The 23,379-nt window shown below is 41.5% G+C and overlaps 2 protein-coding genes across 2 annotated transcripts in view; one reads left to right on the top strand and one right to left on the bottom strand.

Moving 5' to 3' along the window:
- lmbr1 (limb development membrane protein 1) overlaps positions 1-9,323 on the top strand; it is a 34,697-nt gene extending 25,374 nt beyond the window's left edge. Inside the window, exons 13-17 of the mRNA XM_088401934.1 lie at positions 963-1,039; positions 1,970-2,060; positions 2,719-2,785; positions 5,946-6,107; positions 6,918-9,323. Of these exons, the coding sequence (XP_088258060.1) occupies positions 963-1,039; positions 1,970-2,060; positions 2,719-2,785; positions 5,946-6,107; positions 6,918-7,003 (483 nt within the window). The 3' untranslated portion in view covers positions 7,004-9,323. The remainder of the gene's footprint in view (positions 1-962; positions 1,040-1,969; positions 2,061-2,718; positions 2,786-5,945; positions 6,108-6,917) is intronic.
- Positions 1-21,883, bottom strand: part of rnf32 (ring finger protein 32) — a 43,969-nt gene extending 22,086 nt beyond the window's left edge. The window contains exons 1-7 of the mRNA XM_088402470.1: positions 21,818-21,883; positions 17,930-18,161; positions 17,581-17,723; positions 15,388-15,545; positions 14,771-14,879; positions 10,705-10,875; positions 9,658-9,892 (exon numbers count right to left, since the gene is read on the bottom strand). Coding sequence (XP_088258596.1) covers positions 9,659-9,892; positions 10,705-10,875; positions 14,771-14,879; positions 15,388-15,545; positions 17,581-17,723; positions 17,930-18,161; positions 21,818-21,883 — 1,113 coding nt within the window. The 3' untranslated portion in view covers position 9,658. The remainder of the gene's footprint in view (positions 1-9,657; positions 9,893-10,704; positions 10,876-14,770; positions 14,880-15,387; positions 15,546-17,580; positions 17,724-17,929; positions 18,162-21,817) is intronic.
- Between the last annotated feature and the right edge of the window lie 1,496 nt (positions 21,884-23,379).

Here is a 23,379-nt window from a genome sequence, read left to right as displayed (position 1 = left end):
GGGGCTGTGATTTGAAAAGAGGCCTCTTTCATCTTGCTCCATTCATGATTTTGATTGGCTCGCCACTCAAGTGGGGAAATTCTTTAGAGCACAACTTACTTTGCACAATCTTTCCATCTCGCTGGATTTACGCCCGAGCCGAAAGCGCCCAATTCCCATTTGGTACCTTTTACCAACCGTCTGTTTACATGAAGGTTTTCAGGCAGTCATATTTGATTTGACCTTTTATTTAAATGTGAGAAAATTGGAATTTGGTTACTTCTCATGTTAGCGCTTTGTAATTGTGTGTTAAAGTTTTGGATTTTTCAGTATCGTTTAGTTTTTGGTAATTATTTCTGAGGGTCGGGCGGTTATAATCAGTTTTTAGAGTAGGTATGTTAGTTTTTATTCTTTGGGAAATACTTTTTTTTTTTTCCTCCATTTTATTAGATTTCCTATTCGTTTTAGTATTTTGTGTGCAAGATAAAAGTAAATATCCCAAGTTTGTTATCGTGCCAACTAAGAAACTGGCACTGAAAAAATAAAAAAGTAAAAGTAAAAATCTGGAGTTTTTGGGTGACAAACTGGGGCTGGGGAATAAATTGAAATCATTTGATGATTTGTCATTTTCAAAATCGAATTGAAAATTTGCCCCCAAATTCATTTTTAGAGCAGTTCGCTCTACTTTTACTTTTTATTGCTTTGTCGTAGACTTGACTTTTAGTATTACTTTTCATTTTTTAATACTTGGTAGTGCGACCTATCTGAATTAAAAATCTCAAGTTTCTTCGTTACCATGCCAATTAAAAAACTGACGCTGTAAAGTAACTGTCACCAAGTTTTTTGGGCATTGAAGCTTAATACCTGGAGAATGAATAAAAAATTAATTGATTAATACATCAGGATTTTAGTTTTTTGTCCAAGCTGCTTAGTTATTATTATGAACAAACATCAAGTAACGCCCAGTTTGTTCCGCCTTCCAGGACCGAGGAGGCATCGGGAACACGTCTCTGTCCACCTTCGGCGTTGTCCAGGCCGTGTTGGAGATCATCCTCATGTTGTATCCTTTCAGTGACCCCTGGACCCTTTGCTTTTTGTGTTGTTTTGGTTTTTTCGCATGCTCCGCGGCCTAGAGTAATACCATCAAGTCGGCTTTTGTTTACCCAGGACATAGTTGAGCCGGACACCTTCCGGAAGACATCTTACGTGCCGTTTCGTCACCTTTTATAAAACCCTGAAAAGGTGAAGACTCGGAATGGCTACAAAAAGTCATTTAAGCTGCTTTGCTGGCTGAGTTTGGATTTTTTTTTTGTCTGTATTTTAAAAAATAAACCGGAGCCGGTCTCTTTAAGTAGCGCGAAATGTGGTAAATTCTCGGTTTTAAGTGGACTTTTTTTGTTTTTGTTTTAGGCCATTCTGACTTTTTCATAGTCAAACAAATAGTTTTTCTGTGACAAAGAAGTGACACCAAATTAAGATGGAATTTTTTGCCATTGGGTCTAGGCTACGCATGCTAGCAAATTATGATGACTTGAAATAAGCTGTTTTCATATTTTTGGTTTGCGACGGTTCTGACATAGGGACTTTTAGGTTAGAATTCGAATTAGTTTAACTCCTATAGTGAATTTCGGACCTACTTGGGTTTATTTTTGCCAATTTTGGAACAGAATCCCGTCGTAACCTCCTGAGACCAAACCTATTCATTGGGTTCCAGTGTTGTGTTCATTTTGTCTCAGCAAGACAGCAAGGTTAACTGAATCCCACACAAAATTGAGACGTCAATGGAAAAGGGATGTCCTCAACTGAGCACACTGGAACTTCGTAGGGTAGCTCCAATGTGTCAAAAGATATGGACCAAAAACAAATGTCCACAACGTTGGACACAAAATGGCTGGTCTCAGGTGGATATATCGGGGGCGCTCGTGTCCTCCCAAGGCCTTTTAAATGGCAGCTCACAACTTTTTTTTTTTATGGCTCCTTGACTGCCCAGTTATTTGATGGCTTCCTCCGTGGTCGGCTTCTACAGCCTGCGCCTCTTTGAGGGTCTCACGCCCAGGAAGGACGATACAACCATGACAACGGTAAAGATGGAGTGCAAGGACGAGGGTTGGGGGGGGTCAGGGTGAAGTGGGGGCAAGGGTTCTGAGAAGGTGCCCCCCCCCTCTGTTTCATCTATTTCCTCAACCTCCTACTGCTCACTAATGTTTTCCTCCGGACCTCTCAATGGCTTTAGTTGATCGCTTCAATATTTGTTTGCGGGGTGCGCAAACACCGGCAAAGTGCAAGATCTTTTCTTGTACATTCGAGGGCGGGAGTTTTTTTTTTTTTTTTTTTTGTCAGGGGAAAGGGGGAAGGAGGATGTGAGTTCCCTTTGCCCCATAGTGGCACCTATTCACTTGTTAATGAGTTTGGGAGTGGTGAGGCTTGTTAACTAGCCGTGATGCTGCGGTGAAAGGACAATAATAACACAGAGAAGCTGGTAATGAGCAACTTCACAGGCACCAACTGTACAATATGTGGAGCCCATTTAACATCAAGTGCCGTCAGCATGTGTGTGGCCGCGTCAATTAGCGCCACTTCTTTTCCTCCCTTTTACCCGCCCGCTTCTCTGAACTACTGATGGACGGACGCCATGTTTGATGACTGATTTGGAGAATTAGTTTTCACTTAATCTTGACATTATTATGACAAAACGGAGTGCACTCGTTTGACGGCTGACTCCCCTTTCCTATTTTGCAGATCATTGGATGCTGTGTGTCCATCCTAGTGCTGAGTTCGGCTCTACCGGTGATGTCCAGAACATTAGGTGAGTCCTTGCATGTGTCCAAACACCCTTTAAATGAAGGTGAAATTTTCCCAATGCTTCCCATAATGGCAAATGAAAGGAGTGCTGGGAATGCAGCTAATAAAAAAAAAAAAAAAAAATGGCAGGAGCAGGACTGTCACATTACAATGGCAGTAATAAACATGCAGAGTGCAGCTGTTCAAATAGCTTGTGTGTGTGAGAGCGCATACAGTGACTCACTTGGAAGCTTTACAAAATATCAACAGGTTCTGCTTTGTGACGCCGAATAGATGAAAAGGAGTCGATTGTCTGAGATTGTGTTGGAGAGTTAAATTTAAAAAAAAAAAAAAACGCGATTGCGGTCGGGGAAATGCTCCATGTGGAATGAGGATGTCATTCACGTTTTTGGTTCCTCCTAATGCATCAGCGGTTTGTCATATTGAACAATTGAGGTTGTGTTAACATGTTTGAGAGTCGTCAATCTAGAAAAGTAGTTCCCAACCTTTTCATTGATGTACCCTTGGAGAGATATTTTTAGAAGCATTTCAGGATGAAAAGAAAATCCTTTAAAACAGGGTGTGGTGACATCCGTGTTTGATTTATTAAACTTTGGAACTACATTTGCAGTGGTATCTCGAAGCATATTTCATTCAGCTACTCTAGAAGATACGAAGCTTGTTCAACATCTGATATTTCGGGCTCACCTGCCACAAAAATGACGATTTGCATCCATGTAAAACTTTCGTAAAAGCGTCACTAGAACACAATTTAACGTTGCTACATTTTCCAATTGCTTTGCTCTTAATTTGAAAAGTAAAATAAGCTGTTCCCCTCACAGCATTGAACAGTATCAAATTAGATTTTAGTGTTTTCAGGTAATCTATTTGAGAACCGATGACCTAAACAATATGATATTGCAGAGCCCAAGCCATCCCCATTCACAAAAGCCAGCAATGATGTAAAAAAAAAAAAAAAAAAAAAAACTAATAAGCCAGTTCTTAGCAATGCCACTTCATAATTGACTGCTTTTTAATGCATTTTATGTCACTGCAAATTCTACAGAGAATTTTTAACTTAAGGTGGGACAAAATTCTCAGGAACTATCTTTTGAACAAATAAAAGGTTTTATTGTTGTTTTGGTTATTTAAATGATTCAAAGTAATATTAATCAAGTCCAATGCATGGGACAAGTTGAGGCCATGCAAAGATTAATCAATTTTTCACAGCCAATCAATATAATTAATGAATAATTAGTTTTGATGAATGTTTACGAGACCTAAAAGTGTACAAAGATTTTTCAATCTCTCAACAGTATATACTCTGATTTATATAGGCCTCTATAAAAGATACTTACAAACATCTGCTTTTACTTTTGAAATCTGAGAATATTTGTACCTATTGTCTGCCATGTTGCAGAATTAAATCACCTAAAAACATTTATTATTTTCGGCGTTGTCGATTTGAGAGGATGTCCTGTTTTTGAATAAAGCGATGATTCCATATCTGCTATTACCTCAAAAGATGAAAAAAAATTCCTTTCTCAATTGCTTCTCCGGACCTTTCGCGCAGCAGAAAGAGCCGACATCTGGCCTTACTTTTCAGCCTGGGCGGAGGTCGGCGCTCCGTACGCGGCGGCTCCCAAACCTCGCGTGATTCGGCGTCGGATCGATGCCTCCCATTCCTAAAGTCTTTCATCCCACAATTAGATTTTCACAGATTAATAAAACCGAGCTCGAATCAATCGGAGGCTTAATGATGAAAGAATCGCAAAGTCGACCGCAGACCGCCGCGGTAAACTCTCATCGACCGGGGTCCCCCATCATCCCTGGCCGCCGTCTCCTCGCGGGCAATTTTGTTAAAGCTCCTCGATGCCTCCGAAGTGCTTACCGCGGCTGTAAATAGATCTTCGCGGACACCCGATCGATGGGCCAATCCATTTGACCAGAGAGGCTATGAAGATGTCACAGGACTCCCTCCGGTCTGATTTCTGCATCCAGATGACCGAGAGCAAACATTATTGGACTACTTATGCTCAATAAAGATATTTCTGCAAGGGTGTCCTTGACGCCTCATAAGGCTGGCAGTGGGCCTGCGGTGGCGCTGAAGTTCCACCCATGGATTCAATTTACGATTAAGTGGCAAAAAAAAACTCACTTGGGGGGGGGATGGGGGCACCTGTTGTGAATTTCATCTCAGCTCTTTCCAGCAAGCGGTGCTGAAACTTTCCTTGTCAAGGTGTCCACTTTGCACCGGATCACCCAAGATGCCAAGTTTGAACAGGAGGAACCGCACCTTCATTAGTCCCAAGAAGCTCTTTGTGGAGTGATGAGTCGCCCCGCATAACTGCAGTGCTTAGTCACCCCCCGCAACTCGCCCATTTCCAAAACACCGCAGAGGCTGTTAATTATGTCCAGGGATTCCCACGCTTCCGGGCAACTAGATGACGTGCACTGACTCGGCCCTTTTATTTACCGTAATTCCCCATATGCAGTCTAGGCCGCACCCTTCATTTTAGTGTCCAATTCTCGTATTTTCTATGTTAGCGTGTATCGGACGCACAGACAGTTTGGCGACGGTGTGAAAACTATAGCAAAACAAAACAAATCTCATCTTTGTAGACTCCTCATATTTTTACTTTTGTTGCGTGTTAAATGTGTTTCGGACTTCCCACATTTTTGGGCAGTCAGTGAACCCCTCGCCACGTTGAACGCGAGACGCAGCTCGAGTTGTTTTTGCCATAAATACGATTGTATGTATATGCCAAAAGACCGCAATTAATAAATGACTCAGCCGGAGACATCATAATCTCCCTGTCTTAGGATGGACTCGGACGTTGGTTCAGCGTGCTCGCTTCTTTTATTGAAAATAATGCCGTTACAACCTCAGCTAACGCAGGCTGCTGTTAGCTGCAACAGACATTGGCTGCTAACAGCCACCTGACATCCACCCATTAGCACGCCCCGTTACAATAATTATTGTAAGTAAGAATACGGGAGCTATAAAAATGGACATTTGTGTGTCAGAACTCGGTTTATTTCGCTGACAGATCAATCTTCCTCGAATGTTACGTTACCGTTCATAGGACACAGCCATACTTTTGGTCCTGGAAAAAAGTGCATCTTTGAGGAATTATTTATTTTAGGGTTAACCCTAACCCTAACCCCATCTGTCAATCGACCAGGCATCACCAGGTTCGATCTGCTGGGAGATTTTGGGAGATTCAACTGGCTGGGGAACTTCTACATCGTCCTGTCGTACAACATGCTGTTCGCCGTGGTCACCACGCTGTGTCTAGTGAGAAAGTTCACTTCGGCCGTGCGGGAGGAACTCCTCAAAGCTTTAGGTAAAATCTTGTAGACAGAAATGTTTTTGGTTTGTTTATTCCATTTACTTTTTCACTGTTTCGTGATGCCTTCAAAGACCAACAGCATTAGTTTCTGAGGTAACCTGCAAAAATGTGGCGGGAACACAGACTGTTTCTAGGTCCCCTGTGTCTCTATTCCTGGTGTCCCCTAAAAATACACATGATTTGGACTCTCTCAAGGTGTCCCTTTCATATGCTGTACAGTACCAGTCAAAAATCTGGAAACATCTCAAAGTTCAATGATATTTTTTGGGGTGTCAAAATCAGATTTGTAGGTCCTATGAAGGGTAGCGATCTGCATTCTTATTAACGAGGAGCTTGCTTACCACAGAAGCAGCTCAGGTTCAGCATACCACATAAATGCAAAGCACCCACAGCTAACCCTAGCAACAAAGACACGAATTTAGCGAGCCACAAATGAGAAGAATATGAAATTGCCATTAGTTTTATGATAAAATGAGCTGACTGTTTTTTGTCTGAATTTCCTTTTTGTCATGACTATTTTAGCAAAATCCGTTTAAGTAGCACAAAACAGCCCACGGCGTGCACAAACTTCAAGCGCCTCTATCAAATCATCACATTGATTTAGTTTGGAGGAGTCAAAACAAATTTAATTGGGGAAAGAATAACTTCTAGGGTCGTTTTGAAGACTGTCAAAACTGAAAAGTAAGTAAGGGTTAAAGGCTTTGTGGCCGCTCGATGCTCTGGCGGAGACCGGATTGGAAGACGTCGGTCAGAGGCAAATGCTTTTCTTAATGAATTGTCTCCGCCTTATCTCACGCCGGCCAGGTCTGGATAAATTGCAACTGTCACACAGCCCTACGGACCCGGAAACTGGGAAGCTCTCGGCCAACGGGCATCAGAAGACTCTGTGAGAAGAGTGACAGGGGGAAGCTTTCCTCGGCGGCCGCACGGCTGCTGAAAGCTGAAAGGGATTGGCGGCCCACTTAATGAACCCGAGCGGCATCTGGCAGATGCGGCAAATGGAAGCCGAGGGGCCATTCCGCTTCGTGACATTCCGTCCCCGCGCGACTCCGATGGGAGTTGGGACGCAGCCAAGTAAAGGATGGTAGAAAAAATAAGTCAAATAAAATAATGGTTTGACCTCGGCGAACCCCCCAAACCGGGCTAATAATGCTAGCCCCATGAATTGGTACCGCAAAAAGTGATGTGGCTCCGAGATTTTGGGACTCTTAACTCATTGACTGCCAGCCCGATTAAAATGGATTCTTGAGGGCGATGGTCGTCAATGGCAGTGAATGGGTTAACAAGAAAGCGCCGGGCCACGTCAAGCTTTACTGTTCAGTTTTTGGGCTTATTGTTATTCTAGATGTCGGACTGTTTGAGTGGGCTTGTCGTTTTGTTCATATATATATATATATATATATATATATATATATTCCAACTACAAAAACTGCACTGCAAATTCACAATGAAGGCTGTTTCCATGGGAATAATGCAAGTATATAAAACAAGTGAGTTTAGTCTTAATGGGAGATGTAAAATAAGTTGAGAACAATCTTGACTAAAGCAAAAATACACCTGTGAGTAAGAAGCCATTAAATTACTGCGATGCCCTCACATGTGGGCAAGCAGAGTTCTGTAGCTAGCAAAACGTTTAGATTATGCTACACACACAAAAACATCTCACAGGAAATAGACAAATGTGAAAAAAAAGACCAGATATTAAATGGATAATCCAGTCAAAACTTATAACTTAATAATAAAACTTTAAACTTAATAATTCATTTGATGATTATTTTTCATGTTCAATACATTCTAACACAAATAGAAAGTTATATTCAGCAAGTGGAAACTTGCTGATAATAACTTCATATTCTGAAGGCTCAGTAGTGACCAATCACAGCCCGTCTTGATTGTCACATGACCACGAGGTGAGCCGTAATTGGTCCCCCAATTACCCAAACTTTGAGTCAACAGAAAGCGGAACCACACATGAAATATAATTGAGCTATTGAATTAATTATAGACAAAATATCACATTTTTACTACTTAAAATTCCAAGTGGATTATCACTTTTGTGGGACAAAAAAAAAAGAATTCCAGTGTAGGGAGAAAAAAGGTTGTACTGGATTTTAGTGTTTTGCTGTCACTGAGCCTGAAGATGTCATTAGATAGAACTTTTTAGGTTCTTTTTGGCAATCCCCCCCCCCCAACAAAGGGCACTGTTTTTTTTGTTCAATCTGCATTCGCTTGTACATATGCATCATAGCTTTTTGCATTATTTGGAAGTAAACATGGCGAGCGAGCGCACACCAAGCTCTATGTACATATAGCCCCCATGCAAACAATCAAATGCGCAAATATGAATGAAAACAATGCGCATATTGGACTCAGGCCGCCGCGTCGGTCCGCGGAAGCACCGTAAATGCCTTCAACGAGGAACCTGTCGCGGGTTTAACGTTCAAGGTGGTGTCGCGTCTTTTTTTGATTTTATTTTTATTTTTGGGGTCGCGCTCTAGACAGTTCCACTGTGATCCTAGCCAGGTTAGTCTGAAGCCAGCGACGCGCACTTTCTTTTCTTTGCGCCGTCAATGTTGTCATAGAAACGGTTGCCAGCTGGGAGACCTGTAAAAGCTGGCGACCGATAACGCTGTCATATACTGCGGATGTGTTGTTATAGCGACTCATGATGTCAAGAAAGGAAGTTGTTTAAACGTGTGTTTTCATATATATATATATATATATATATATTTTTTTTTTTTTTTTTTTTTTTTTTTTGATTGGGCAGGGACTACTTTGTTGAATATGCAGCTCTAATCGGATGTGAAAAGCAGCAGAGCAGGACCAAAGATTTGGTTTTAGCGGTGTAGAGAGAAATACTTTTGATTGTCAAGTAGTTGTGTAGTTTGAAAAATGTGTGTGTTGGGGGGGGCAGCACAGCTCTAAAAGACAAAAAAAATTCTGCAAAGTGGACTATGTGACACCTGTCAGGGAAGTCGGTGCTGGTATTGGCACCTCAAATAAAACATCACAGTCCTACTTGGGTTTTCTATTCATGGCAGTGCTGCGTGGGCATTTATGGTGAAAGTCTATGCGTTTGAATTTTTTTTAACCCCCCCGGGAGGTTACATGTTTTGTGAATGTATTTTTTAAAAACAATTTCTCAGTCGGCTGTGTATGTATGTTTATTTTGTATGTTAGTGTGTTTGCAAATAAAAGTTGAATGACAGACCCGCGATTGTCATGTGTGCTCTGAAAGCAGGAATAATTTGGTATTTAAAAAGAACTAAATTACAAAAATACAGCCTCACAGATATATATATTTTTTTGTCCACTGTTGTGTCCATTTTGTCCCAGTCAGACGGCAAAGTTAATTGCATCCAAGATAAACACATGACACATTATTGGAAAAGCTGGGATGTCCTCCACTCATTATATTTGACAGTTATCTCCAATAAGCCATGCCCCGATACTAAAACACCAATACCACATTTTCATGTTCATTATAATGGGGAAGATTTCCTTCCTTCCTTATTTTTTAAACCCGAAAGATGTCTCGACTTACTTCAAATGAGCTTCTTGTGGTAAGTGGACCTGCAGAGGGGGCACGCGGGTCTGCGGTCGGCAAGGAAGGCCTCGAAGGCATCCAGGCAGACCTGGTGGAAGAGGTGGGAGCAGGACAGGAGCACGCAGCGTCTCCCTTGTTGATGGAGCTTAAAGCCAGAGGACCTCGGGGTCGCGCCCGGGTCACGCAGCGCCGTCAGGCAGATGGGGCAGTCGCCGACCCCCCGTCGGATAACCTGGTCACCCACAAAAATATCAATTCATTCTTCTATTGACAAAGAATCTTAACCTAATGGAATTTTTAGCTAAGGTTTTAACAATTGTAACTGTCATACAAGTGTAACTTGGTGTTGGGGGGAGTCAACAGGGGGCGCTACCCTTAAAAAAATAAAAAACAGTAATTAGTGTCCAGGCCCTAATCAGAGCTAGCCCTAGCTAGAGAGGACAGTTCAAGGCGTGGCAACATGAGGGTGGAGCCAAACATTTGACCCCACCTACATTCCATTTTTTTGTTTTGTTTTTGCTCAACCATTTCCTTGATATCCTTAAAGATGTGCCGTCGAATCAAAATTAAGAACCGTTGACAAGCAGGAAAGTGCGCTGTCTGTTGGTGATAGGTGGTACTGCACCCATCCAGTCATTTCTAAGTGGAGGACATCATTTCCACCCCAATCAGAACTAACGGACTCCAACATTTTCAGGGACTACCTTCCGACTATTCACCCAAAACGTACGTTCAAATGACTATTTTGACCACTTGAAGTGGGCGGGGTCAAACCTTTGGTGGGCGGAGTCAAACCATTGCACTGTAGCCTAATCCTTGTTTAGTTCTGGCCACTGACATTTCTCCTTCCGCACTAAGTGGGAAGCTGACAGGCCCATCGCGCATTGTAAAACCAGCATGTGGTTTTTGTAAAAAAATGTATTGATTATTTGAATAAATTAATGATCACCTCTGCGTTCTCCCGTCGTGCCCGCGCAAGCGTGAAATCACCACGGCAAAGGCAATAAAAGGATGATTTTTTTTTTTTTTTTCCAACCCCCTGACCTGAGTCTGTATGCGCTCCCAGTCGTCCTCCCGAGGCTCGGCGACTGTTTTTTTTCTCTCCAGCTGCTGGAACACTCGGCGGCTCGATGACAGCGAGCGATCGATATCGCTGAGAAAAGCTTCGGCGTCGGTGTGGCAGCGTCGCACAAAGTCGTCGCTTAGCTCCTGCAGCTGATGAGAAGAAGCATTTTAGTGGCACGGGGGGGGGGGGGGGGGGGGGGGCATATGCTTATAGACCATGCATTACCGCGTGGACTAATTACGCGGATTACATGCGATGGATCGATTGAGGCCCGCTAACAAGGGGGATTCATGGAAAGCCCGACAGGGAACGAGTCGGTGCTGGGAGACATGGAAACACTCAAACTGACATGTTGTCTGTTTGAATACACACAAATTGTTAATCATTCAACTTGCTGCTTGTGGGCAAAACTATCACCATGACAACACAGCAATCCATCATCCTATTATGAGCCGCTATTAACTCATTCAAACTCAGCCATTCGTGTTTTTAGTTTTTTTTTTTTTTTTAAATGTAATCTGGTGCTAAAGTCACTGATTAGTACTTTATTACTTAAATTAATTAATAAATTTAATATTGTTTAACAGATTGGATGACTTTATGACTTATTTCAAGTAATGGATGACCTTAATACCTTCTTTTTTAGTACCAGCTGGTTTTAGACTCTCCGTGAGCCAAAAGAAAAAAGTTAAAAAAAAAGAAATTAAGTAATAGATTTGTTCTCCTCTTTCCATTTGCTCCTAGCAGCGTGTGCGAGTTTCATGAGATGTGCACTCCTGTCTTGCTATCACTTCGCATCTACCCAACAAGCGTGTTTGAGTTTCATGAGGGTGACGGGCACTCCTATAAGACACGTGATTGGCTCCTGGTGCGATAACCACCAATGACGGCAGGAGTTGTAATCTACTCTTGCCCCAACTCCTGTCCTCACTGGTTAATGGTATTGCCGGGAGCCAATCACGTTTCTTGTAGGAGTGCCCGTTGTTAATTTCTTTTGTAATAAATTGGAATTTCTAATGCATTATCTGATTATTATCACGTTTGGTCAGCTACACTCTTCACTCTAATTAGACTAACCGCAGCTCTCCGCGAGACTACAGCCAAAGGGATGGGATGGGAAGGGATAACAGGACAGTTACTGTATAAGGTTTAATCATTTAAGATTTAAGTAAATATGTGTACTGCGTACGACGTCCGAGGAGTGCCCGTGGTAAGCGCTTTTATAGTTAACTCGTCTGGCAACAAAACACACTTTTTTAAATCTGTAGTGAGCAAATTAAATTCTGAATGTGCTCATGTGACGTTCACATCATAAGCTGAGTTTGAACTTGGAGCGGTTCAGAAAATGACAAAACGTAGTATCATAACACAATCACGTTACACAACACGTGGTCCTCCGTGTATGATTCGAGTATTTACAGCTGGCTTTTTTATCACTAATTCAACAACGGTTAAGCGCCCGGGCGGAGACTGTTTTACGAGGCGCAACGACTTTTCCGACGGGCCGTGCAAACAGAGTCGGGGCTGGCCGTGAACTTTGTCTCGCTGCGCCATTGATGCAGCTTGCCTTTTCGACAGAGAACACGGGATATTGGTGGGACACCCAACATTAACTTTTTTTTTTTTTGGGGGGAGGGGCACCTATTAAAATCTATTTTTTCTCAGTAGTTGTTATGTTTGCAATAAATGTACATATTTTGGCTCCTAATGAGACATGTGTTTATTTTATGTTTCTAAATTTACGTTTTATTGTGAAGACACAAAACGGATGTTATTGTGTACTGTACATCACTTCCTGTTTAGCATCTTGCTAAAGCAATGTGTCCTAACCAGAGAACAACCTGGACATGTGTATAAGAGTAAATGTTTTGCGATATATGTATATAGTCAGTATAAATTAATGGTTTGTAAATTGTGTGTATATCAGAGAGATGCTAGGAATATGTTTACTTAGGCTAATTAGCATTTAGGATAACTAACGATTAGCAATGAGTTAGCTTTTAACATTTAGGCTAGAGGTTAGCATTTAAGCTAGCGATTAGCTCTTGAAAATTAGCATGCTATCTTAATCTACTGCTTATCATATAACAAGTGGGACATAGGATTTTGTTGTTTTATTTTACAATAGCACGTCACGTGTTTGACGTTTTTCTTGTCACAGTCTCACGCCATTGAGCCATTTTCTGTAAGATAATTATGCAATAATCATCCGTTGAAATTGAAATGATATAGTTTTGGCATGGCAACCCTAAATTTTAAGAGGCCACACTGGTTACCCCTATGAAAAAATTCTGGAAGACTTTATGATGTAAATGCTCACTGAGCCAAATGAAATTTGTGTTAATTCATTTTGTTGTAATCATTCTAGAAAGCTACTTTATTTGCCAGGAAAAGGCCTGCACAGGTCCCGGCCCAGCACCAACACGCCTGTTTGCATTACAGTCAGCTAAGCAAACAGGAGCCCCCCCGCCACCAATCACCCGCCCGGTCTTCAAAATGGGAGTCGATCAGACCTGTCAGTAACGTGTTCTTGAAGATCATCTCGAACGTGACAAAAGATATGAGAATCTCATGACCACCCACAGGACGCTTGAATCACATCGGTGACTGACAGGACACGGAGACTTGGTGGGCGTGGCCTAATGTGTCACGGCTGACTTAATTGGTTCAGTAAATGTCTGTGTTTGACGCGACGCGCCGCGCCGGGATTTAACAAGCTCGGAGATGGAGGGCGGCGGCGGGGACGTGTATTAAAAAACGCCGCTCTTATCCACCTGTCAGTCGCGCCTCAGTTGCGCCTCCACTGCCACTTCCAAGAGCAAAACACTTTGCTGATTACTCGAGATGAAAACCCAAATTTAAGGCCAGAGTGTCCTATAAACACTAACAATATTATTTTTTTTGTAAGACTGATCGGCGAGCAACATAAGCCGAGTTTTGACGCACATTTTTATGCGTGCATTTTTATATTGACCGTATTCTTATAAGCGTAACGGGACAAGCTAGAGGATGGACATCCGTTAGCTGTTGGCAGCTAACAGCAGTTCATGTCAGCTGAGGTTGTTAGCATTGTTTCAAATAAAAGAAACGAGCAGACTGAACCGACTTCCGAGTCCATCCTTGTTCACACATAGGAATATTACTAAAACGGAGCGGTTATGGTGTCTCCACCTGATTCAATGGGTAATCCATTTGACTCGTTTATTAATTGCATTACATATCCACATAATCAAAACTTGGTGGAACACGGATGGTGCGCAACCTCGAGTATTTATGGCAAAATAAACTCGAGCTGCGTCGCGAGGAAAAGGGAAAAACAACTGCTTCGAGCACGCTCAACATTACGCCGGTGAGGCGTTCACTGACCGCTCACAATATGGGAAATCTGGAGTTGGACCAAAATTAGCCCGGTTGATAATGCTTCCGATTTTTTCCAACAATTCCATGAGACAACAAATAAATATGCGAGCGATTGACTTTTTGGTTTTGCTCGTCCAAGGCCTGTTTGGAGTTCACTAGGTGGCAATGTTTCCTTGTTGCTACGGCACCTTGCAGCCCACGCCATCACTCAACACGCAAACAAGCACGGGTCAGAATGTGACACGCGGCTCCCTGGGCCAAGTATCCAAACACTACAGTCGCCTCTTGAGCCACACAACACACACAACGCGCGCACGCACACATTAATCGATGAAGGAATAGCAGACCCAAACAAGTGCGGGAGGCGTTGGTTGCTTTTGTGTGGAGTCTGGAATGTTCAGACTGTTTGAGTCAAACACAAAAACTCTCTCGGTATTAGCGAACAAACATGGAGGAGTTCACAAAGCATCAAAGACGCTCAAAAAGGTGAATGCAGGTGAAGGTGTGTGTGTGTGTGTGTGTACTTGGGGTCATAGAGTACCTTCGACACCAAGCCTGTGATGCAACGTGTCGTTATTTGACCCATTAAAGTAAAATACCCTTCCCTTGGTTCAGACCAGAACTAGCATGTATAAGGCCCATAAGAATGGCGATGATGTGGCGTCTCGATGGAAACAAACTCACCTTGGCCTCGAAGAATTTGCGCCGGAGACGCTTGTCTTTCGGGCAGACGGTTCTCCGAATATTCCCGTACCACTTCCGGGCCACGTAGCCTCGCCACAAAGCTTGAATTCTGAACGTAAAAAATGGCGTCGCTAGCAATTAATACAAGTTTAAAGGGCAGAAATACATTAGGTATGGATGAGTACTGATACCAGGTATTGATTGTGAACTGATATCCAGCCTTCTATCAAGGTATCGGTACTTGGAATGGTGACTGATACGGGGAACAGCCCCCTTACGGTCCTTTTGCCATCGAGAACTAAACGCATCACCAAGGAAATCAAAATTCTCTAAGTAGATGTTTATAAATAACTAATGATAATAATTTTGTCTAATCTTGAAGAAAATAACCGGGTTAGGTCATTCTTTCTTTAAAACTATCTATCAATTGTTGTGGGGACATTTTATGTTCATTAAAACTACCAATGGTATTGGTACTTGGTATCAGTGACAACTTGAGTACTTGCAGTGGTATCAGTCTGAAAAAAGTGGTATCAAATGTCCCTAGAATTTGAATAATGTGGGTTTTTTTTTTAAATTTATACACATTAGCCTCTTTGGGATCTCGAATCATACACCTGGCGGCGCACTGGTTTCGGAAGAGGCGAGCGGCGTCGTGGATGACTCGGGTTTCGTACGGTTCCCTGCGGCACATGGGGCAGCACTTTCTGCCCGAGAACCTCTCGAAGGCCTGCAGACACGCTTTGTGGAAGACGTGGGAGCACGACAGCAACACCTAATGAGAGGAAACACAAAACGGATGTTATGACTGACAGCATGCATCATGGGTATTAAAAGTCATATGCCCATGTTCAACGTCAGTAGTAAATAATTCACCCAAAAGAGGAACTGTTCTCATGAATACTGGTTTCCCATGGGAACGATTTGATAGGTCGAATGTCTCACTTGGCACGGTTTTGCGTTTTAATGTCAATACAACACCTGTTTTGGCTCCTTCACTCACTCGGTTGAAGAATAAGCGCTTAATATATTCGATAGATGATCCGTGGTCGGCCGGCATTGAAGGACATAATAAAGTGGGTGAGTCAGGCAGACGGTGAGAGGCGCAGCTTCAGTAAACAAGAAGTTCCTTCCCCGGCAGTAAAATCGGTTCAATAAAACTCCTATTTAATGAGAAATTAAATCGTCAGTGTGCCAGATGTAATTTATATACATATATTTAACTGTAGAAAGTATAAAATATCATGAGATAGCAAACATCTCTATTTAGAAGGTGCGTACGCTCATGCAAGCAGTTTTCCCCGAAGACCTTTTAGATCCAATATACATGCACAGTATTTGTGTGTGTGCAATTCCAGCCTACAGGCCTGTGTATTCAGGCGCAGATGTGAAAGTGTGGAGCTAAGTGTTATTTGCCAAGAGGATAGAGGGAGTCAGTAGGAGCCCCCGAGTGCCGGCTGGAACCTGGACTACCTGTGAGAGAACCTCTTTTATGCCCTTTTAAGCAATGCGAATTGGCACACAGGCCAATTGACAAGGCGAGGGGGTGATATTGATTTTTCATTGTTGTGGGCCCAGTCACAACACACAGAGAGCCCCCCCCCCCCCCCCCCCCCCCTCCTCCTCCTCCCCTCTGCCCCTGCTGTGTACAATTTCCAGCAGCTACCCAAGCATTCAAGCACAGACTACAAGCAACAGTCTGATTGATTTTTCTTTTTTTTCATAATGAACGCGAAATAAATCAGTAGGTTTTTACTTATGGATTTTTGGCACCACGGAACAGTTGCGTGTGAGGACGAAAACGGAAAATTCTCATCTAAATGGCTAACTCCTTTGTTAGTACTAGAGATGGAACAAGACACAAATCCCACGAGACAATATGTCTCACGAGATTGAGTCCACGAGAAGAGACAAGAATTTGGCAAAATTTGTACGATAAATAATGTTCATTATAAATTCAAGATTCAAGGGTTTTATTCTCATATGCATAGTCATACTACACAATGAAATTCCTATTCTGTTCAAATCCCCGAGCAGACTACGTTCCACAATCGAGCAAGTAATGAAGTAGGCAATAAAAAAAAAAAATAGAGCAATAAGGGCAAGTAATAATGAACCACTAATAAATTAAAAGACTTAATGTACTTTCTGAGCATATTATGGAGTAGATGGGAGTGGAAGAAACTGTATATATTTGTACAAATACAGTATATCACGTACAAATGTTCTCATTTTGAAAGCTTTCCTTTTACTGACAAGACTCCAAAAAACTAACAAGCTAGTGTGCAAATGTAAACAAACAGTTATAGGCTCATTTTTGAGCTGCAGTTGAGATAGTTTAACAAAATGCACGCAGCTTGTGTTAGCTGCGTTGGTTGGCGTATTTAGTTTTTTTGCTTTGTTGACAAAGTATTTCCATCTGATATGCAAATATTTGGCCATTCATTTCTTCAATTGCAAACTCAAATATTGCCACAGTTGATTTTACATTAATAAGTGCATTCTGTATTTCTCCTATAGTATTTTGATGTCTGGATAAATGAATGACATTTTACACGAGCTCTCTCCTCATCTTTTTTATGGTCGAACCCAAAGAAGACACATTTGACTCATCTTGTGGCGTTTGAATCCCGCGAGATCTCATCGTACGAGATCTCATCCCAACCCAAGTGTCACCAATGTCACCAACACCAATGTCTCTCACCAAGCCAAAGCCCTACTATTAAAAAACATACTCATTCATAGATACCACAGGAGAACATGAGCATGGAAAGCCCATGAGGCTGTGCAGACTGCATGGGTGTGGCTACCTGAGGGTTAAGGCAGAAGGCCTCCCTGCATATGGCGCAAGGCTGCTCGGATTCCCGTTGCTGGACCGATCTGGCCTTCACTAGAGCCCACTCATCTTCGCTCAGCTTCTCTGGGGGCAAGGCCACCAAGCCCATCTTCTGAGCTGGCCAAGAAAAAAATGCAAACACAACTGAGATTGTAGCAAAAAAAACCTCTCTAAGAGCTTTCAAGCTAGCTAGCTAGTTTTCCTTTGTTCAATGTTTTTTTTTTCCATTTGAGAATTCTCTTAGCTTGAATACACTTTTGACTGAACAAAAGAAACCAAAAAGTAAAGCATGATGAACATCACAGCACTAGATAGCTACCTACCTAACGTCAGAGGAGGCGGAGCAGGTTCCAGCACATACTCTCGCTCTTCCGAGAAGCTACGAGGTACGTGGTTTCGGCCTCCTCGCTCTTTTGCTTTGTGAAAAGCGTACTCTTTGCTTTTAAATGTCAGCAGCGGGTCCGAAAGCAAGAAATCGGGTTCAAGAAGGCGCCTGGTGATGTGATCTTGAAGGGCCACTGAGGTGATCACCAACGAGCTGCTCGCTTTGGAATCCTGTCACAGGGAAACGTTTCACTTTTAGTTTACCAATTTTATGTACTGCTAATCCACAATTGTAAATAAATTGATTAATTTGCAGCCGTATTTTGGCCAGGTTGTTGGCTTGAAATCTCTCTTATCAATGCTACTTTTATGAAATTCATCAAGCGAGGTGCCTCCTTATTGTGCCACTTTACTATCCCTTCTACAAATTAATAACTTATGCAGTATTGTTTACTAGTAATCAAATATTAACAATGCAAATAGATAACTTATTTGTTGTACAGTATGTGCTATATTTTCTGTTTAGTAAGTCACATCTAAACTATTAGTAGTTGAAAAGAAATTACTGCATTAAAATATTCTTAACTTTTGCGGAAAACCGTACTTGTATAATTGGAGCTCTGTCTGGTAATTGTGGTCTTATGTAAATATTGCTAAATATTGAAATTGAAGTCACGTGCTTGTATATTTGACACATTAGAATGTAAAGCAAATGGCTTGACATCAGTATTTCCTACATGTTTTTAAAGTGAATCGTTTCATACTTAAATATAAATCATTTCACTTGTTTTCTAGAGTTTTTTTTAATGCATCTTATAAAGACAAGCAAGAGTTTGCACTCTCAAAACGGCGTGACTATTTTCTAAACAAACAATACGTATCCGTCTGTATGAGAGCGTATATGTGTGTGTACGACGCTACTCCACTCCCTCCTTATAACAGGGACGCTTTTCATTTGTTTGACAAAAGAGAGAAAGAAGTTAAAGTCAAACCTTCCGCGTTGCCATTCTACCAGCGCAAAGTTTGGAGCCGTTGCTACGTAACCTAAAATTCAGGCCTGAAGTCCCGCCTTTCTCGCTTCTGATTGGCTGAGCCGGAAGCGCCATTAAAAAAATTCAAAATAAAACACACCTAAGTCACGTAAAACTTTGATACTGCTTTCTTTATATTAATATTTCAACGATTGTGAAAAGTCTTATACAATGATACCTCTACTTACCAAATTAATTCATACTGGAAGTAATTTCATAACATGACCATTTCATTACATTTAAATAGCCTAATTTGTTCCAAGCCCTCCAAAATGCTCCTAAATCCTTTAATAATATCATTTATAAAAATGCATCAAAAACAGTAACAAATACATATATATATATATATATATATATATATATATATATATATATATATATATATATATATATATATTCAAATTACATTAGTGCATAGTCAGAATGTAAATTTATAAAAAAAAAAAAAAAGGTCCTAAACCCTTTAAATTAATCATATTAATTGTTGCAGGAGACAATATGAACGCAGTTCACTTGTTTGCCTTGAGATGGTGCTGGTCAGGAGTGCAGAGAGTGAGAGAGACCTTTTTAGGTCGTTTAATTTGTACATTTTTATTTTACACTTCCAGCGATCCAGGAACAATTCCCAAGTCTTTCCCAATTTCCCAAGTCGTTGTAAGAAAAGCTAACATCCAAATTTAGCAGAAGATTTACGTCCCTGTATATATTTCGCGTTTGTAAAACCAAACACCTCACTGAAAACGCCCATGTCGTGTCTCGATCTCTACTAATGATTATTTTATTGTCAGGCAGGTTGTCAGTGCATAGTTGGAACCTGAGCAAAGGAGGCTAGTCAATGTGACTCACCGGGCCAGCTGTCGTCAGAACAAAGCTAAGCTGCTCATACCTGTGCTGTGAGCTCAGGGATCCCTCCCAGGTCACCTTCACATTGGAAAAAAAAAAAAAAGAAATCATACACACAAGCAGAAGCCCCCCGCCCTCTTCCACCAAAAAGGTCCTGATGAAAAGTTTGCTCAATATCCAGCGGGGCGGAGGCCTGTGCGTTTTTTTTTTTTTTTTTTAAGCGCTTCTCGGCCTTGACTGACACTGATGTGCTCAGGCGCAATTGGTGAAAAGCAAGCCCGCTAACGGTGAGGCCTGTCAATCCGTGCAGCCGACCTAAGAAAACAAAAGTCGAGACGCGACGCACGGGAGCGAAGGAAACCCGCAAGTTTCTCAAGAGGCTGCCGCATTCTTGAGATTAGGGCAAGAAAAACGGAGACCACTGGCGCTAATGCCGCAGACAAAGGCGCGGAACAATTTATTAGCTAAGAATTCGAGCCCAGGGCTCAATCAAAGGCCTCGACGTCCAACCCTGCCAGACTTGGGGCTTTGCCTTGTTGTTTTAAGTAAATAATCACGCTTAAAAGATATGGCAAAGATGGGGCTCAAGTCCCCTCCTGCATTCTTCCAACTGTCATCAGAATGGATTTCAGTGTGTGCTTTTATTTTCAACAGCGAGCGTGTTTGTCTTTACCGTTTTTAAAGGGCTTTTTATTTAACTTTCTTCCCCCCGCGGATCTCTTAACCTGATCTGTGGTATTTCTCAAAAGACAGCTCACCTTGACGTGGAAGAGCTGATGACTTAAGTTAGTAAAAAAGAAAAAAAAAAGGAAAAGAAGAAGAGCAGGTTGGAATGGAAAATGATGATTCTGCTTTTCGGTGCAGCAAAGATGAACTCGAATTGGATAAATTCTGACGAGGAACCGTAAAACCTTGACGACTTTAGGGCAAAGTGATGTCTGTCTTTAAATCTATCAAAATGCAAATTATTAGAGATTACAAATTACTTATTCATTTTAGATGACAAAGAGACCATTTAATACAAGCGCAAAATATAACACCACCGCATCGATGCTATTCATTAGCCTGTATTAGCATGAAGCTAGCTGATTTCAAGGCAGTTATAGCTGTATAAATCTTTTAAAAACAAATTAGATATGATAAATTACATATGTATTTTATATGACAAAGTCAATATTTAAAATGAGTTTAAAGCATAACACTAACCATATAGATGCTATTCATTAGCCTGTTAGCACGAAGCTATCTCAATTTAAGGCAAAGTTATAGCTGTTTAAATCTATCAAATACTAAATTGATGATTTTATATGATAAAGACGGCATTTAATACAAATTCAAAGCACAACACCACCACATTGATGCTATTAGCTATTATGCTGTTAGCATGAGGTTATTTGAATTTAAGGCAATTTTACAGCTATTTAATGATAACAAAGACCGACAAATGACATTTTATTTTATGAAGACAAAGTGTGACACAAAATACAAAGCATTGTAACCCCACATAGATGCTATTGATTGGGCTGTTAGCATGAAGCGAGCTGAAAATAAGACAGTTGTTTGTAGTGTTTCAATATATTCAAATCTAATTACAGATGAATACAAATTGCTTACTAATTTTACTTTATCAAAACAACATTCAACACAAAGTATTGATGCGCTCTGTTAGCCTGTGTTAGCATAACGCTAGCTGGGATTAGGACAAAGTTTTGTCTCTTCTAAAGTTTGTATCTTGGATTGAAAACGACTCTTTTGTGATCCCAGGCCTGGAACTTTCCCGAAACACCTCGCACAGCCTTGCGTACGCATATAACCATCATTATTATCCACTCTGATGTATTGCATTGTTGTCAAGCGAGTCTTTGTGCCGAGATATAGATGCGAGAGGGCAGCCTGTAATAGCTAATGAACAATTATGTCAGCCGGAGAGATGACCAGGAGAGCAATCAGTAAATCCAATTATTTTATGACTTGACCTATAATGCCTCCCCTAACATGACTTTAATCGCTCACGTGGACTCCCCCGTGGTCCTTGCGGGAGGAATCCAGTCTGCGTCTATAAAAGAAGCGCGGCGTCATTAGGGCACCTCGCTAGCTTTTCAGGGAGATGGAGCTCCAAATGATTAGACGTGTCCTTTTGTAAATGAAATACAAATCACCCGGCAGGCTTTTGGCTTTGACTTCATTTACTAAGTGCTACATTACCTCATACTTTGGACCTAACAATGGATTTCCTATAAATCCGCGGCCGGTTGAAATGATAGAAGGGCTCACATATCACAAAATGTGCCAGCGCTTATTAGCACTTGAGAACTTATTGATCCGTCCTTGTGATTAATATCAGAAGGGGTAAGGGGGGCGACGGAGGGACTGACTCAATTAGGTCCGGTTTGTGCTGACTGCTGCCAGACCCGACGCTGCGTGAGTGTCCCCTCTGCCAGGAGTGACTCAACCTGCCTCCACCCACACCCCTCATTGTCCAGATCAGTGTATCGGCGCTACGCTGTCAGCAAAAAGCTCAAAAATGACCTCACGCCAACTTGACGCATGCTCAGCCTTTACGTTGTTTCAATTAGCAAACAGTTTTTAGCCACAACAAATAATGAACTCAAAGTGTGCATTGTTGGGCCAAACAGCCCATAGTGGTCCTGTTACCTGTCTGGACCTGCCGCTTCTCTAACGTTGACCATGAAAATCGTGGCTCGTATTAATCCTAACAAATTTAAATCAAATAAGCAGCAAGATTGTTTATTCGTTGTGATTCACAAAGTACATGATTAAATGCAGTATTTTCGGAATTGGAAAAATGATTTGGGCTTTTACAGTACATTTAGATTGCATAAAAGAACTTGCATTCACTTTAACTCTCTTGTTATGTTTGATTGCATAAAAACAGTAATAATGTCTCTGGGTCATTTTGACCCGGGGTGTATTTAGTCACCCAAATCTGTCCAAAATGTGTATAATTCAAATGCTGCATTTTGTTTTAACCACTGATTTATGTTTATTTCTCAAGAACAGCAATAATGTCTATGGGTCAATATGACCCAGGGATGTAATCATTTATCCAAAAGTGTCCAAAACTCCACAAAACAAAGATAATACTTGAAATAAAACCAAAATATTGGAATTGGATTTTATACATTTCGGTCAAGTTTTGGTGATTAATTATGCCCCGGGTCAAAATGACCCAGGGACATTATCTCTATTCCTTGCAAATAAACACGAGTGTTAAGTACATCTCTGTATAGCATAGTATCCTCAACAATAAAATAAAATATCCATCCATTATCTTGACTGCTAATACTCACAAAGATCCCAGGTGTGCTGGAGCCTATCCCAGCTGTCTTTCAGCAGTACATCCTGAACTGTTTGCCAGCCAATCGCAAGGCACACAAAGACAAACAAACATTACATTACCAACCATACCTAAGAACATTCTACAGTGCCAAATAAGCCTAACGTGCATGTTTTTGGACTGTGGGAAGAAACCAGAGTTCCATTAAAAAACCCGCATAGGTACAGGGAGAAAATGCAAACTCCACACAGGAAGGCCATAGCCGGAATCGAACCCA

The sequence above is a fragment of the Hippichthys cyanospilos genome, chromosome 19 (genome assembly GCF_059441005.1).
Source record: "Hippichthys cyanospilos isolate Australia breed blue-spotted pipefish chromosome 19, RoL_Hcya_1.0, whole genome shotgun sequence".
In the NCBI taxonomy this organism is placed as follows: Eukaryota; Metazoa; Chordata; class Actinopteri; order Syngnathiformes; family Syngnathidae; genus Hippichthys; species Hippichthys cyanospilos.
This window is presented reverse-complemented; position numbering and strand designations above follow the sequence as displayed.